The 13,331-nt window shown below is 36.1% G+C and overlaps 1 protein-coding gene across 40 annotated transcripts in view; it reads right to left on the reverse strand.

Moving 5' to 3' along the window:
* Positions 1-13,331, reverse strand: part of RIMS1 (regulating synaptic membrane exocytosis 1) — a 465,974-nt gene that overhangs the window by 135,074 nt on the left and 317,569 nt on the right. For 13 of the 40 annotated variants that reach the window (XM_057527869.1, XM_007166652.3, XM_028168787.2 and 10 more), the window contains exons 12-15: positions 9,497-9,653; positions 8,640-8,765; positions 6,963-7,025; positions 2,215-2,304 (exon numbers count right to left, since the gene is read on the reverse strand). In XM_057527869.1, coding sequence (XP_057383852.1) covers positions 2,215-2,304; positions 6,963-7,025; positions 8,640-8,765; positions 9,497-9,653 — 436 coding nt within the window. The remainder of the gene's footprint in view (positions 1-2,214; positions 2,305-6,962; positions 7,026-8,639; positions 8,766-9,496; positions 9,654-13,331) is intronic. The other 27 variants (XM_057527863.1, XM_007166653.3, XM_028168792.2 and 24 more) reach the window with 7 other exon arrangements.

Raw genomic sequence — 13,331 nt, forward strand, 5'->3', positions numbered from 1 at the left:
CATTGATCAGCTCTCTGGTCAGTCACAAGAACTAAGTAACCTGGAAAACCCTCAAAGCTTCCCCAGTTCCTACTCTCCTCACATCCTGTCTGGGGACTTACAGGTGCATCTTCCAAAGAGCACAAAGCCCCCACTGCTGGTCCTGCTCTGTCCTGTTTCGAAGTTGCTCAGAGGTCTGTGCCCAGAAGGACGGCATCCTCCACACCAAGACACACCTACGGCATCTGTAGATTTCCTGATGAGAACTCATCTCACTTTATTTTCTTCTTGACAACACATTGACCCCAATAAGTTAAAGAACATTAGTAATACCAATTCCAGTCCCCTTTCATTTTTTTTCAAGGGGAAATTTCGTTTTTATTCAATAGATAGAGTGAATGTAGGTTTCAATCATATTTTCTCTTCTTCTATCAAAAGTACGTATCATAAGTGAGTGCACTCAGACTTCACTATGACCTGTAAAAGAATCGTGGCCAGATTGTCTGTCTACAGGTTGGCCTGTTCTAAGGGTATTATCAGAGATGAAATTCACCAATACATGGATCTGTGAATTCTCTGGCTTCAGTGCAACAAGAAAACACGTGCTCGACAGGCTTCAGCAACAGAATAAAACTGTACTGTCCAATGTAGTAGCCACAAGGGGCCAAGGAGCACTGCGAAAAAAGGAATGCAAAATATCTCCCTAACAGTTTTTAATTGATTATATGTTAAAATGATAATATTTCAGATATATACTAACGTATTAAAGTTAATTTCATATTTTAATATGGCAAGCAGAAAATTTAAAATTATGCATGTGGCTCAAACTGTATTTCTATTAGACAGAACCAATATAGATGATATTTAAGATGTTAGGGTATTGTTGTAGTCAGAAGATTCCGCTGACTTCATTCTATCCTTGTTTTAACACTAACCAGAAACATATAAGGAAATAATAATAAGTAAAAAAATATACAAATATTTTTTCTTCCTAGTCTTGTATATATTTTGGGGGGGGTAATAGACAACAAACGAGAATAATGAAACAATTTCAATTGCGATTTTAGAAGAGCCCATTCAACTAAAGAAGAGCCCATTTCAACTAAAATTTCTTCTACAAATGTAAAGAAATACAAAAAGTTAGATTCCATTGTTTTCTATTACAAATTCTGCAAATACAAAAGAATACAAAATTAAAAAGTAGATTTTTTTAGTAGAATCTTATGAAGACACTAAAAAATGAACATGTCTACCTGTGCCAATCATTAAATTCCAGAAATAAATATCTCATAAATAAATGAGTAGAATCAGACTAGAGAGTTTGCTAAAGGAAAGCTTTAAGCAGCCTCTGAAGAAGAGGAAAAGTGGGTTACATTAACACAACTAAACTTTTTTCTTCAGGATTTGTCAAGAGGTAGTATGCAAATTTCCAGTGAATAACTTCTAATTGAAAAGAGATAACAATTATAACCAAGACTATCAATTATAACCAAGTTTACTGGGATAGAAAGTTCCATCACAATGGAAAAATTAGCTGCTCACAATTAGGAGACAGCGTAGTACATGATCACTGAATTAAAGTCAGAATTATTTATTAATCAGTCAATTTAAAGTGTTCAGCAAAATTACATATGTGTGTATATAATGTGCCTTTATTTTTGTAAGGCATCAGGAAATCTATGATAAACATACTATTTTTTGTTGAAGTATAATTTAAGGCAAAAGATCTATATCAAAGAGCCAGTTGATTTAAAAAAAAAACAAATATAGATGCACAAGGGAAGTATTCTATCTAAATAAGATTCTTATTTTGCGTTTATGGAAGATTGTAGTTGAACCCATAAATACTATTTATCAGCGGAAGTACTAGGAAAGTGATCTTCCCCTTCAGATAACTCACTGGCCCTCACAACCATATCAGCGTACTGAAGGCTCCCTGAGTAGGTGTAAAGAAAACCACTGAACAGCAACAAAAGGGGAAAAGCAGCAGCGAGCAGCAGTTACAAATCACGTCACGCCATTTGCAACAGCATTCACGGAAATATGTGTATGTGCTCCCTCTGGCTCTGCCACATACACACATCTCTACACAGGCGTGTACGGAAGGGAGGGGAAATGCAGACAGTCGGCAAGTGAACGTGGATGAATAAGCTGTGAGACTCAGTGACACAAAACAAAGTGATAGGGAAAAAAATGACTGTACAAAATGACAGGAAATTAAGAAAGTCTTTATACCTTTCTCGTTCTGGTGAATGCAAACTAGCATCTGGTCTCAAGCAGTTGGTACTAGCACTCCTCGCCCTGTCAAGGGAGGGCTGCAGGTCACTAGTGCCAGCGCATTGCATCCAGGGTGGAGTAGAAAGACAGAGAAAACAGAGAGAGGAAGACCAGTTAGAGAGGAAAGCATCGAGTCCTGTCCCCTTTACACAAAGTGCAGAATCACTGCGAGTCGGTTCATAAGGGTGTGAGCGCTGACAGGATGGCCGTGCACAGTTTTGTTTAGAAAATGACACTAAACAAAGATTATGCTTGAATTGCTTTGCATAATTTTTTAAAAGGGTCTCAGACTGAAAAAAATGAGGCTAAGTCACACCTACTTATGAAAAAACTGGATACAGAAAGCACTGAAACAAAATGCCTAACACTTCATTACCAAGGACAGATGCCACACCAAAACAAAATGAAGGACAGCAGAGGAGGAAAATTTTACAACTCAGCTATTTTGGTTCAAACACTAGACAGGGGAGGTGGACGGTATGATGTCCAAACGTCCTTACCTAACCAGAATCTCATCAGTAAACCTCAGTGCTCTCGAGTGAAAGCATTCATGGTGAAGGGGTTTGGTTTTAGTATGTGCAGGCAGAATTGAGCTCCACAAAGTAAAATTGTCCAAAAATAAAATAATATAAAATCAATTCTCATAATCGAAATCAACAAGTAAAACAACAAATAAATGACAAAGAAGACAACGACTAGAGATCTGATATTTGAGTAAGTAGATTTCATTTAGAGAAATATTCTAGCATAGGTTTTATAATTAAAGCTATTTTTATTTTTTTATTACATTTTTAAATTAGTTTTTATTGGACTATAGTTGATTTACACTGTTGTGTTCGTTTCAGCTGTACAGCAAAATGAATCAGTTATACATATGCATATATCCAATCTTTTTAAGATTCTATTCCCATATAATTAAAAAGTAATGGGCAGAGTTCCCTGTGCTATACAGGAGGTTCTTATCAGCTACCTATTTTATATGTAGTAGAGTGTGTATGTCAACCCCAATCTCCCAACTTATCCCTCCCCCCTTTCCCCCTTAAAGTTATTTTTAGATATCATGAGTTTTCTCTGAATATAATTAATTTTAAGAGGAAGAGCTAATGCTTTATTAGAAAGTAAATTTGCTATCTTTAGTTGGTGAGGGATTAGGGATTAGTTTATAACTGAGACTCACTGTTATGACTCTTACCTGTAAATATTCCAGTGGGAACAGTTCTCTAACAAGCACATCTTGGGCGGTAATGTTTTATAGTGCCTAACAAGATGTCTGGAACATGGGAACGCAGACACACAGGAAACAGAAAGATACATTTGAAGCGAATTTTATCAGGATATGAAAAAAGTAGGAGACCTAGAAAGCTAGAAACACAGATGGATCTTTCGTTTTCCTCAGAAAAACCAAAATAATTATTTGAAGGTAGGAAAAGAACTGTTAAATATGGAATCATAGACATCTGTCTTCATAATTAAGATGAAGACTCTAAGTTATAGTTTAAAAGCCTTAATTTGAAAAAGATTTGAGACCTACATTTTATGAAGTAACCGACATGAAACTTACTATTTAATCCCTGTTTAATATTATACCTGCTTCTATGGAAATAATGCATAGCTAAAAGTATTAATCAGATAATTTACGAAATTTGGGAATTAATATGACTAAAAGTTACTATTCTAATAACAAGCAAAATGCTGACCAGCATTGCAGGGACAAGGCTGGTCACGGTACTGAAGGCAGTAAAGGAAGGAAGATCAAGAGGTGACTGCAGTGGGCAAGTCCTTTCCATTTATCACCTTCTGGATACAAACCCAACAGCAGGTAACATTTATCACCAGAAATTGGGTGGGATGGGTATTAGCTGCAACCAGAATATGAATTCTCATTTGGCAGAAACAAGGCCCAACATCATCTGAATGCCTTTAAAACCTAGGAGGACATCTGGACTGTCTATATCACCAAGGGTAAACTAGGTCCTGTCAATGAATGTTTTGGTAATTTAATAATGTTTCTACAAAATTTAACTGTCAATAATGAAAATCTATTGTCCATTTTTGCTTACATTAAAGTATGATAAATCAGGAATAGAAGAAACATTTGCTGAGGACACGTTAAATACCAAACACCCCCATGGGTTTATTCATGTTTATACTAATGGTTGATTCAGGAAATCTTTTAAAGCTGTGGTTTAAAATGTATTAAAGTACCATATACGAGCACAGATTGAGGACACTTTTACTGAAGCAAAGGATTCAGCCTGCTTCACAGACAGAATCTTCTTTTCAACTCCTAAACCTTAGGCAACTGTCTTTAGTGACAAGTTGCTATATAACTTTTCTAAGCAATTGGTTCAAAAGTGAATTTTTTTGGAGGGGTACTCTCTAACAGGGGTCAGCAGAGAATGGAAATAGAATGAAAAGTGGCCACAGTTTTTAGTTTGAAGGTCCACGTTGGCTTTGCCATTTATTGGCTGTGAACCTGGATGATTCAAGTCATCAAGCCTTTTTCTACATCTGTATCATGGAGGAAATAACAATCTTTAACAGGGATGGTGTGAGGATTAAGTGAAATAACAGGTACAAAGGGTCTAGGACACAGTAAGGAAGCCACAGCGTTTTCTGTACAACATGACTGTCTCAGGAAAGGTTTTATGGAAAAAGCATTTGATAATAATAACAATGAGGGGGGGGGATGAATTAAACAATATGAGACAGATTTCTGTAGTATGTGACTTTGATATACTGTGCGTATAAAATCTCCAGGGAGTGGCTTTAATTTGCAAAGTTTCCAAAATATGTTTGACTCACAAACTCTTAAATTGGCTGAACTTCATGCAGAACCAACTCCTCGGAACACATTTCTGGAAAAACTAGTTCAGTGGAAAACTTCAAATAGACCTGATTTTGAATCCTTGCTCTGTTACATGTCAAATAAAACTTTCTTACTTTCTTAGCATCTTTCCTCATCTGTGAAATGAGGATAAAAATGTTCATATGATACAACTATTGTCAGGACATTGAGATAAAATTCATTAAATAATTACCACTGTGCTTGGTACTCAAGAAATGCTATTTTCCTTGTTTACTGGAAAGTAGTAAATCCACAGGTTTTATTCTTAAAAGTCGTAAGTGAATACGATAGGTTGTATTCTGAAGATAAGATTTTACAAAATGATGAAACTACTAGCTTATTCTATTGTGCCTATCCTGTTATTTTACCTTTGAAAGTGGGATGTAACGGAAAGAAAAACAATATATTTAGTGATTCTGTTTAGCTTATTGGGGTGAATGTGTTAAAAATACCCACATGTTGGGGGCTGGGCACACACCAGGTGCCTAATAAATATGAAAGCTTTGTTTTGTTTGTGTTTTATAGTTGTAATCACCCCAATGGGACCATGAGAAAATTTTCTGAATCTGTAAAGAAATCATTCCTATTAAACTATTTGTCAGGACAACCAAAGTAAGGCTGGAGGCTTTCGAATTATAAAGAATTGAGCTGCTTTTTACAATAGTTAGGATTTTACGTTATTTCTCCAGTTTGCAAACAGAACTAACATCCCTCATTTTTCCCTGTGGCACTGCACACAGGGCAGTAGTTATCACTAAGAGAGTTTAATATATGTAAAAAGTTAGTTCTCATTCGGGTGACCATGTTCAATTCCTGAGCGGAAGCCCAGGTCCACACAGACACAATAAACCTGCATTTGTGTTTGCGTCTCAGGTTTTCCAGGTACAGCTCTTTCCTTCTCTCTCCTGTTTACTCTTTATTGGTCATAATATTTGAAAGAGTTTATCTGTGTGTGTTGGTTCATTTGTCTCACCTAGTTACTACTTCTTTACCTTCCATTAACTTCATATTGACAATAAATACGCACAGACTGTATTCTGTGAGTAATCTGTAAAAGGACTTATTTGGGATATGAGATCCAAGATGTAATGAGATGAAAATAAAGTGCTAGGTTCTCAGCTCCAATTTAGATGACAATAACATTATCCCCTCTTCTTCTCATCTTTAAGGAGGTTTTATACCGTTACGTGTCTCTATGGGAAAGTTGGTAGTGTAGCATTTCTGACCTGGTGAGGGTACGAAGGAAGGGAGGGCTTAGAAGTTAACAGGTCATATATCCGCACTCTTTATCAAGAAGGAAACTGAAGCTCAGCTCTTAAAAATGAAGTGGTAAAGATCTTATTAAAAGCAAACAGAAAGAAAACAACAGTAGAATCAAAACATAAAAATAAAAAAAGGCTAAAACAAAGTGAACTTATAATCACGGAAACAGTAACATTGCCACGCACAGCAGATCAGACCTCTTGTGTCTAGATGGGTGCGTGTGTGTGTGTGTGTGTGTGTGTGTGTGTGTGTGGCGGGGCTCACAGCGAGGTTATAGAATTTTTTTTTTTTTTTTTTTTTTAGAATTTTAATTGCAGAAATCGGTTCCTCGGTTTTGGAAATGTGTAAACAGTTCCACAGAGGCTCAGCAGCCTCTGGATTTCAAATATTTTGATAGAAAAGCAGTCTGCCTGGATCAGAATTCAAATATATTTGGAACCTTTTCCACAACCTCCATATAAAACAAAACCAATTTTGAACACTGGGGAGATTAATTTCACGTATTCATAATAATACCGCTAAGGGGGAGACGGAAGCAGAGTAGAATGGAAAGAGTCATCACACACAGTTACCGTCACCAAATTCCTGTATTTACCTGGTGGTGTGTAGGCATTCTGCACTTCGTCCTCGTTTTGCTCTGGGAAGCATGAGAAGCTCACTGCACAGACAGGATGGGTGGTGAGTGAAACAGATAAGTTATGAGGCATTAAATGACATGGGTTATGCCAATGGTATGCCGATGACAACATGAAAAGGGAAGAAACCAGATTGTCTACACTAGCATATTTGCTTGAGAGGTTAAACAAAAATAAACATGACAGTACTTTTAAAATTTTCAACAATAAAGTACAAACATTATGGTCGAAGTACTGGCTGTTGCTGATTTGCTATTGTATTTCAAAGTGATTTCACAGAGTATCAAGGCAAAACGAAACTAAACTGAACCTTCCCCAAATAAGACGTAGAAATCTGTTTCCAATTCTAGACACTTAGGTATTTTAATAACTTGCAAAAGCCCTATAAATCTGGCTTTTCTGATACTAATGGGAACCCTAAATTTTTAAATTTCTTTTTAGCAACTCAAAGCATGACAGTTTTCTTGGCTCTTATAGCCTGTAAAATGCAATATCACTTATTCTGTTTCTCCTTTACCAACGAAGAACATACTTGATTACGAATGTTTTATCTTAAAACTGATACTTTTTCTACACTCAAATTAATTTCACTCTATTTAATGACTTGGTCCAGAAGTCCTTCTTTTTCCCCCTCCTCACCTAAATTCATGGTGGCCCCAGTGAATGTCAACAAAGGGACCCTCACCTGACTCCACTCCACCTGAGCAGCGGGGACCCCCTCCTCCGAGCAGTGCTCTGTCCCAGTAAGTACCACAACCTCAACTCCTGAAGGTCATGGCTCCAGCAGGGTGACAGTTAGGGAGCTGAGAGGCTCTCCTTGAGTTCTGTGTCCTTGACTACACAGCAAAAATCAATCATTGTGTACCAACCTCATTCCCTACCCTTCCCTAAAAGTTTCTACACTTCAAAAAGCCACAAGACACAATTCAACCAGCTGGGGATTTGAAAAACCCAAAACAGATCCTGAGCTTGTGGTCAGGCCCGTCTTACAGGAAGGGCGTTGGTCTGAGGAGTAAGTCCGCGGCCATGTAGAACCATGGAGTCATAACATCAAATAAGTGCAGAACTAAGCCTAAGTACACATCCATAGAAGAAAAAATCCATTTCAATATTTTGTATTTTATAGACATTTTAGGTAACTACATTTTATGAGAAGTAGGTGTCCTAAAAAATATTACTGCTGAAGTTTTCACAGAAACTCTGCAATAGTAACTGTCTTTCAGGTGACCTGTACCCAAAAACTTTTTATTGCAGAAAAAACATAATTTTATAATTACATAAATAATATCCCAAAGACTGCAACCCACAAAAAATAAAATATTTGAAAATTGCTTATGTAGACTCCCTTCTATAATTTAGGTTAGTATCTAAGTCAACAACAAACTGTACATTTAAAACTGGCTAAACATAAATTCTGATTTTTTTTAAATGCACCTTTTATGACAATATAATATTAGTCAAATATTTCCCAGAGTTGCATTTCTATTAGAATATCTTAAGAGTCGTTCCTTGGGAGAAGTTCAGTTTTGAATGATGAAATACTTTTCCTGTCTTTTGCACTATGCCAAGATACCTATCATAGACGAAAACAGAGCAAAGAAGACATACAGTGCTGAGATCATAACGTGAACAAATACCTGTCTTGTTCTGATAGACACTGACTGTCCACATCTCCGGGTCTGTGACCAACTGGGCTGCAGGACACATCGTGGTGTCTGGTTGGAGAACGTGACCTTCTTGTTGGATGAATTTCATCTAAACTCCTGAAATGATTGCAAAAATTTATATGCATCACAATGTACCACCTTCCCCAAACAGGCTGACAGACTAACAGGAAAGAATGGACAGTAATTGGCAAATAACTGACACGGCTTGAAAAGTGCTGGCCTCATCACCAAATACCTGTTTTAAAGGTATTTATTCTCTACCATTGCTTTGCCTGTGCTGTATTTCTCCAACCTCCTTTGTTTACTTCCATCAAAAAAGGACCACGATGTTCATCTGCATACTTAGTGAAAATTTCAGAAGTGTATTTCAGGGTGAGATGAAATACAGCACGATATAACTTCCGTTTTATATGCTTTTCCAAACATTTAAAGTGCTTCAAAGAGACAATCCCAAATTTCTTAAAAATGCATTCTGCCTCTTAACCTTATCATTTGTGCCACTTCTCTGCACAGGTCTAATTTATTACCATACAATTTCTCCCAACAGGAGAAAATTAACTAGCAAACAGAATACAAGACAGTTATTCAAAAATGGTGCTTGCAACACTGACTTCTTCCACTCCCTGGGAGATTACCTGAGATTAGAGGACAGAATGTTGCATAGGTTGTGGTAATGAATAAAAAGGCATTTTGCCTACAAAGGATTCTGAAAAAAATAACTTGATTGACCAAACCATTATTTCATTTCTGTTAGAGTCTTCTGGCAGTTTGCACTGTATTATAATAAAGAGTACCGTCAAGGATGCTAAGCTCTTCTCGAAGCCTACCTCTGTAATGGCACATTTGGTAAACGGGAACGCGGCCTCCCCTGATCATCGCCACGATGAGGAGACACCGACCGTGAGCGGTGATGCGTTGCTCTCTGCTGCTCTGGCACAGTTAATGTTGAAGGTTTGCTTTCTCTAGCACTAGACCTATAACCTACTGGCAAGAGTATACACAAAGAACGAGTCAGTATTCTTCTATAGTGTCAGTGCTAATGTGGAGACATCAAATGATATGGAAAGCGGCCATTGACCTATGAAGATAAATGCCATGCAATCAGTATTACCAGCCTTATCGTCAAAACTACTAAGTATATGTACAGAGTGTAACATACACATGCATGAGGACCGGGTACAGTTTGGCTCAAAGGTTACCATGGAGATACTGATGACGAATATGACAGCTGATGCCTCAGACATCAGGATGAGTTGGGATACTAGTTTACGGAATGAGAGAGTGATTTTTGTAGCAACACAAATCAAGCACTTGACAGTGTGTTACTCATATACAAGTCAATGCTTAGAAATTTAGTGTCTCTTTGAATGTTATTGGAATTTTTCTGCCAAAGGATAAATTATGTTAGTTGGATTTCAGATGGCTTCCCTAAGAAGAAAATAAAGATGCTACCATACCAATTTTAATCGACAAAGAAGAGCAGCAGGTCTTCACTATAACAAATACTGAGTGTGAATTTTGAGGACCACAGATAATACTGCAATTTTCAAATGAAAATAGGGTATGGGTGGAGCTGACTACGGCAATAATGCAGAACAAATCAACCCTCCGAAAGAAACAATTATCAAATCTACCCCAGACATCTGAAACTATTACACAAATGTGTTAGTAACTTAACATAATTAAGTTAATACAGTTACTTAAAATTAAAATTAAATTCTAAAAGTCATTCTCCCTTGAAACCAAAAGGTTTCTATGATCTCTGATTTAGTTAAGATAAAATAGCAAACCATAGTTACAGTTTAATTAAATGTTTTCACAGGGTCATTGTTGCTATTATTGGAAGGAAAATAAAAAATTCCGTGGCCAAAGGAAAAATAATGATATTTACAACTACATGAAATGTACACAACCATGAAAACATTAAGTCTAACAAGGTAGCTTGAACTGCTGCTCATTTATTTACTTGACAACTCCCACATTATTTTTAAAATATGCCATGTAACATTATTATTAAAGGCAGACTAAATTCCCCAGCAGTTTATTTGTTGTGATTGTATAATCTTTTGACTAAGCTTAGAATATACGGAAGGTCTTTAAACATTACATAAAGGCCAATTTGACAATATTGACACCAAAGAAGCTCAGCCATTTTGTCACTCTCTAAAAACATCAGTAAAGGACCAAATAATATAAACATAAGTGGTATAATTTATAATTTCATTTTATGACAAAAATAAGAGCAATTCAGGTACTATTTTGAATTTCATGTAGAAAGTTTCCTTGTTGTTCAGACATACAAATTGTAATATTAAGTCTAGAACGATACCAACTAAATTTACATGTAGTGAATTTATTTCATAGTTCAATATTAAAAAATAATGGTGGCTGTTTTAAAGATAATTAATCCGACGTCTGAATTACTTAAAACATTTTAAATTACCATTTGGTATCAATTATATTATAATCATGGAAGGTCAGTATTGAATTGGGAGCACCATTTCAAGATTTCAATGAATATTCAAGGTATATAAATGGAACTTTTAGATTTGGAATAATTATTCTGAAGTAACTTTTAGAGACTTTAGGCATCTTCTGTAAAAGGGTATAATTAATTTTTCCTTGGATTCTTTGTACTTACATAGAGGTTAATGTCTTTTTTATCCTATCCTAATATGCATTCATAGGTCTTTCCCTGCTTTTTATAATAATTTATTTTTTTATGTTATGTTTAGTTTATTGTTGACAACATGCACTCTGCCTTCAGAAAAAGGTAAGAAGGAACTGCTATTTTATGCTCATTTCAATGTTTCAGTTAGTTCAAAGTTATCGGGTTGTTTGTGTTGTTTTTTTCCATTTTCTGACCTTGCAGTAATGGTCTGAAAGTTGAGGTTGCCAGATGCCTGGCCTCAGATGAGGGCATTCCGTGGGTGGTTATTTTTATTCTTCTTAAGCAGCTGAAATTACTTATTTTAAGTAACAATAAGGCTATGATAACTATAAAGGTAGTAAGATGTAGCTCTGGAGGTCTCAACTGCTTAAAGGTGGTAATACATCAAACGAGAACATAGAACCCTGTGGTCCTAGAGAAGCCAGGTATTAGGAAGTTCAAGGCCCAGCTGTGGCAGAACATCTAAATGACACTTTCCAGCTTCTTCAGCAAACGTAACCAGAAGCTTCATTGAGTGTGTTAAACACACGTAGAACTACCTGGCATCCACTCGTGAACAAAGTTCTCTCTAGTTTACACTAGGAAATCTGTAATCAGCCTCTTAGAATATCTGGTAATGTATCAACACACTTGTTTATTAACTTATCCCCTCACTTTATTTTAGCTTCTTGCCCTTATTTTACTATCTTTCCTCTTTATTTAAAATGTACTGTTTATTGCTGTGTGTCTTGCTGTATTGTATTTGCCACACATGTATATCTTTAGAAGTTACCATATATACATCTTGAATCACTGAAGAGCACCCCCTAAAATATAAGAAAATTCCATTATCTCCTTTATTAATTTATGAAGAAATCTCTGGAACATAAAATATTACTGATTGGCTTACGTAATTTATTAGTTATATTCTATTAAAAGTTTGCCTCGTTACATTTGAAATGCTAAATAAAAATGGATATCATTTGAAATGACAATTCAGACACTGCTTCTCTATGGTAAAAGGATAATCCCTGATATAAACATATATAATCATATGTTTATATCAGGATGGAATAGAGATATATCTAGAATTCAGTGTTCTTTGGTTGTTCCAAACACTAACACCACTGCAGTCGGTCCTATACTTCCCATTTTGGCTGTTATCCATGTGGTCTCTCAGGGAAAAAAGAAGAAGCTCATCGTTTTTGTAAGTATTTGTTGAATTAGCCGTTCATTCATTCATTCATTCATTCGCTATCCGGCCTCATCATAAAAATGTGAAATTTTAGGTGAATAGCCTGTGAGAACCACCCACAGAAGTAAATTCTATTCAGATGAGTTAGAAGTGACAACATGAAGGCGAATTAACAGCCAAGATTCTTGTTAGAAAGGTTTGTTGACAAGACCCCTTTCCTATAAGGAATCATCTGAATTCTATTTAAATATGCCAACGGGTACCATGGACAACTACCTTCCCCCTTTCAATTCCATAAAGACAATATTCTATTAAATTCTGTGTGAAAGTTTCTGGGTAGAGTGTGCCTAATTATTCTGATCCTTTTATAAATCAACAAACTCAGAAAGCCAAACATGAACTGTTATCCACAATTACCCACTATTATTTCAAACTCTCCCTGATGGTCTGATATCAAGGAGTAATATCTAAGTACACAGATATGCACAGAACCAGATTTATTGTTTTTAAGATATCTGCTACTTTCATACAGTGATCAAAGACGATATTTTCTCTGAGTTTCACGGAGCAAATGAAGCCTAATTTTAGGGAACTGTCCATAATTTTCTCCCAGTTTTAATGAAGTCGTATGTATCTCTCTAAATTGCGACCTCAGCCACTAGTCTTTGTAATGTCTATTGACTTTACCAAAATCATTGCCCTCAAATTAAGTGCATCCCCACCTGAGAAATTATGTAAATTAAGGGAACATCTGTCAATATTGTCCCAAAGAAATGTCTTTAAGAACTCATATTTATATACCCCAAGATTTTCTCTT

The sequence above is a fragment of the Balaenoptera acutorostrata genome, chromosome 14 (genome assembly GCF_949987535.1).
Source record: "Balaenoptera acutorostrata chromosome 14, mBalAcu1.1, whole genome shotgun sequence".
NCBI classification, from domain to species: domain Eukaryota; kingdom Metazoa; phylum Chordata; class Mammalia; order Artiodactyla; family Balaenopteridae; genus Balaenoptera; species Balaenoptera acutorostrata.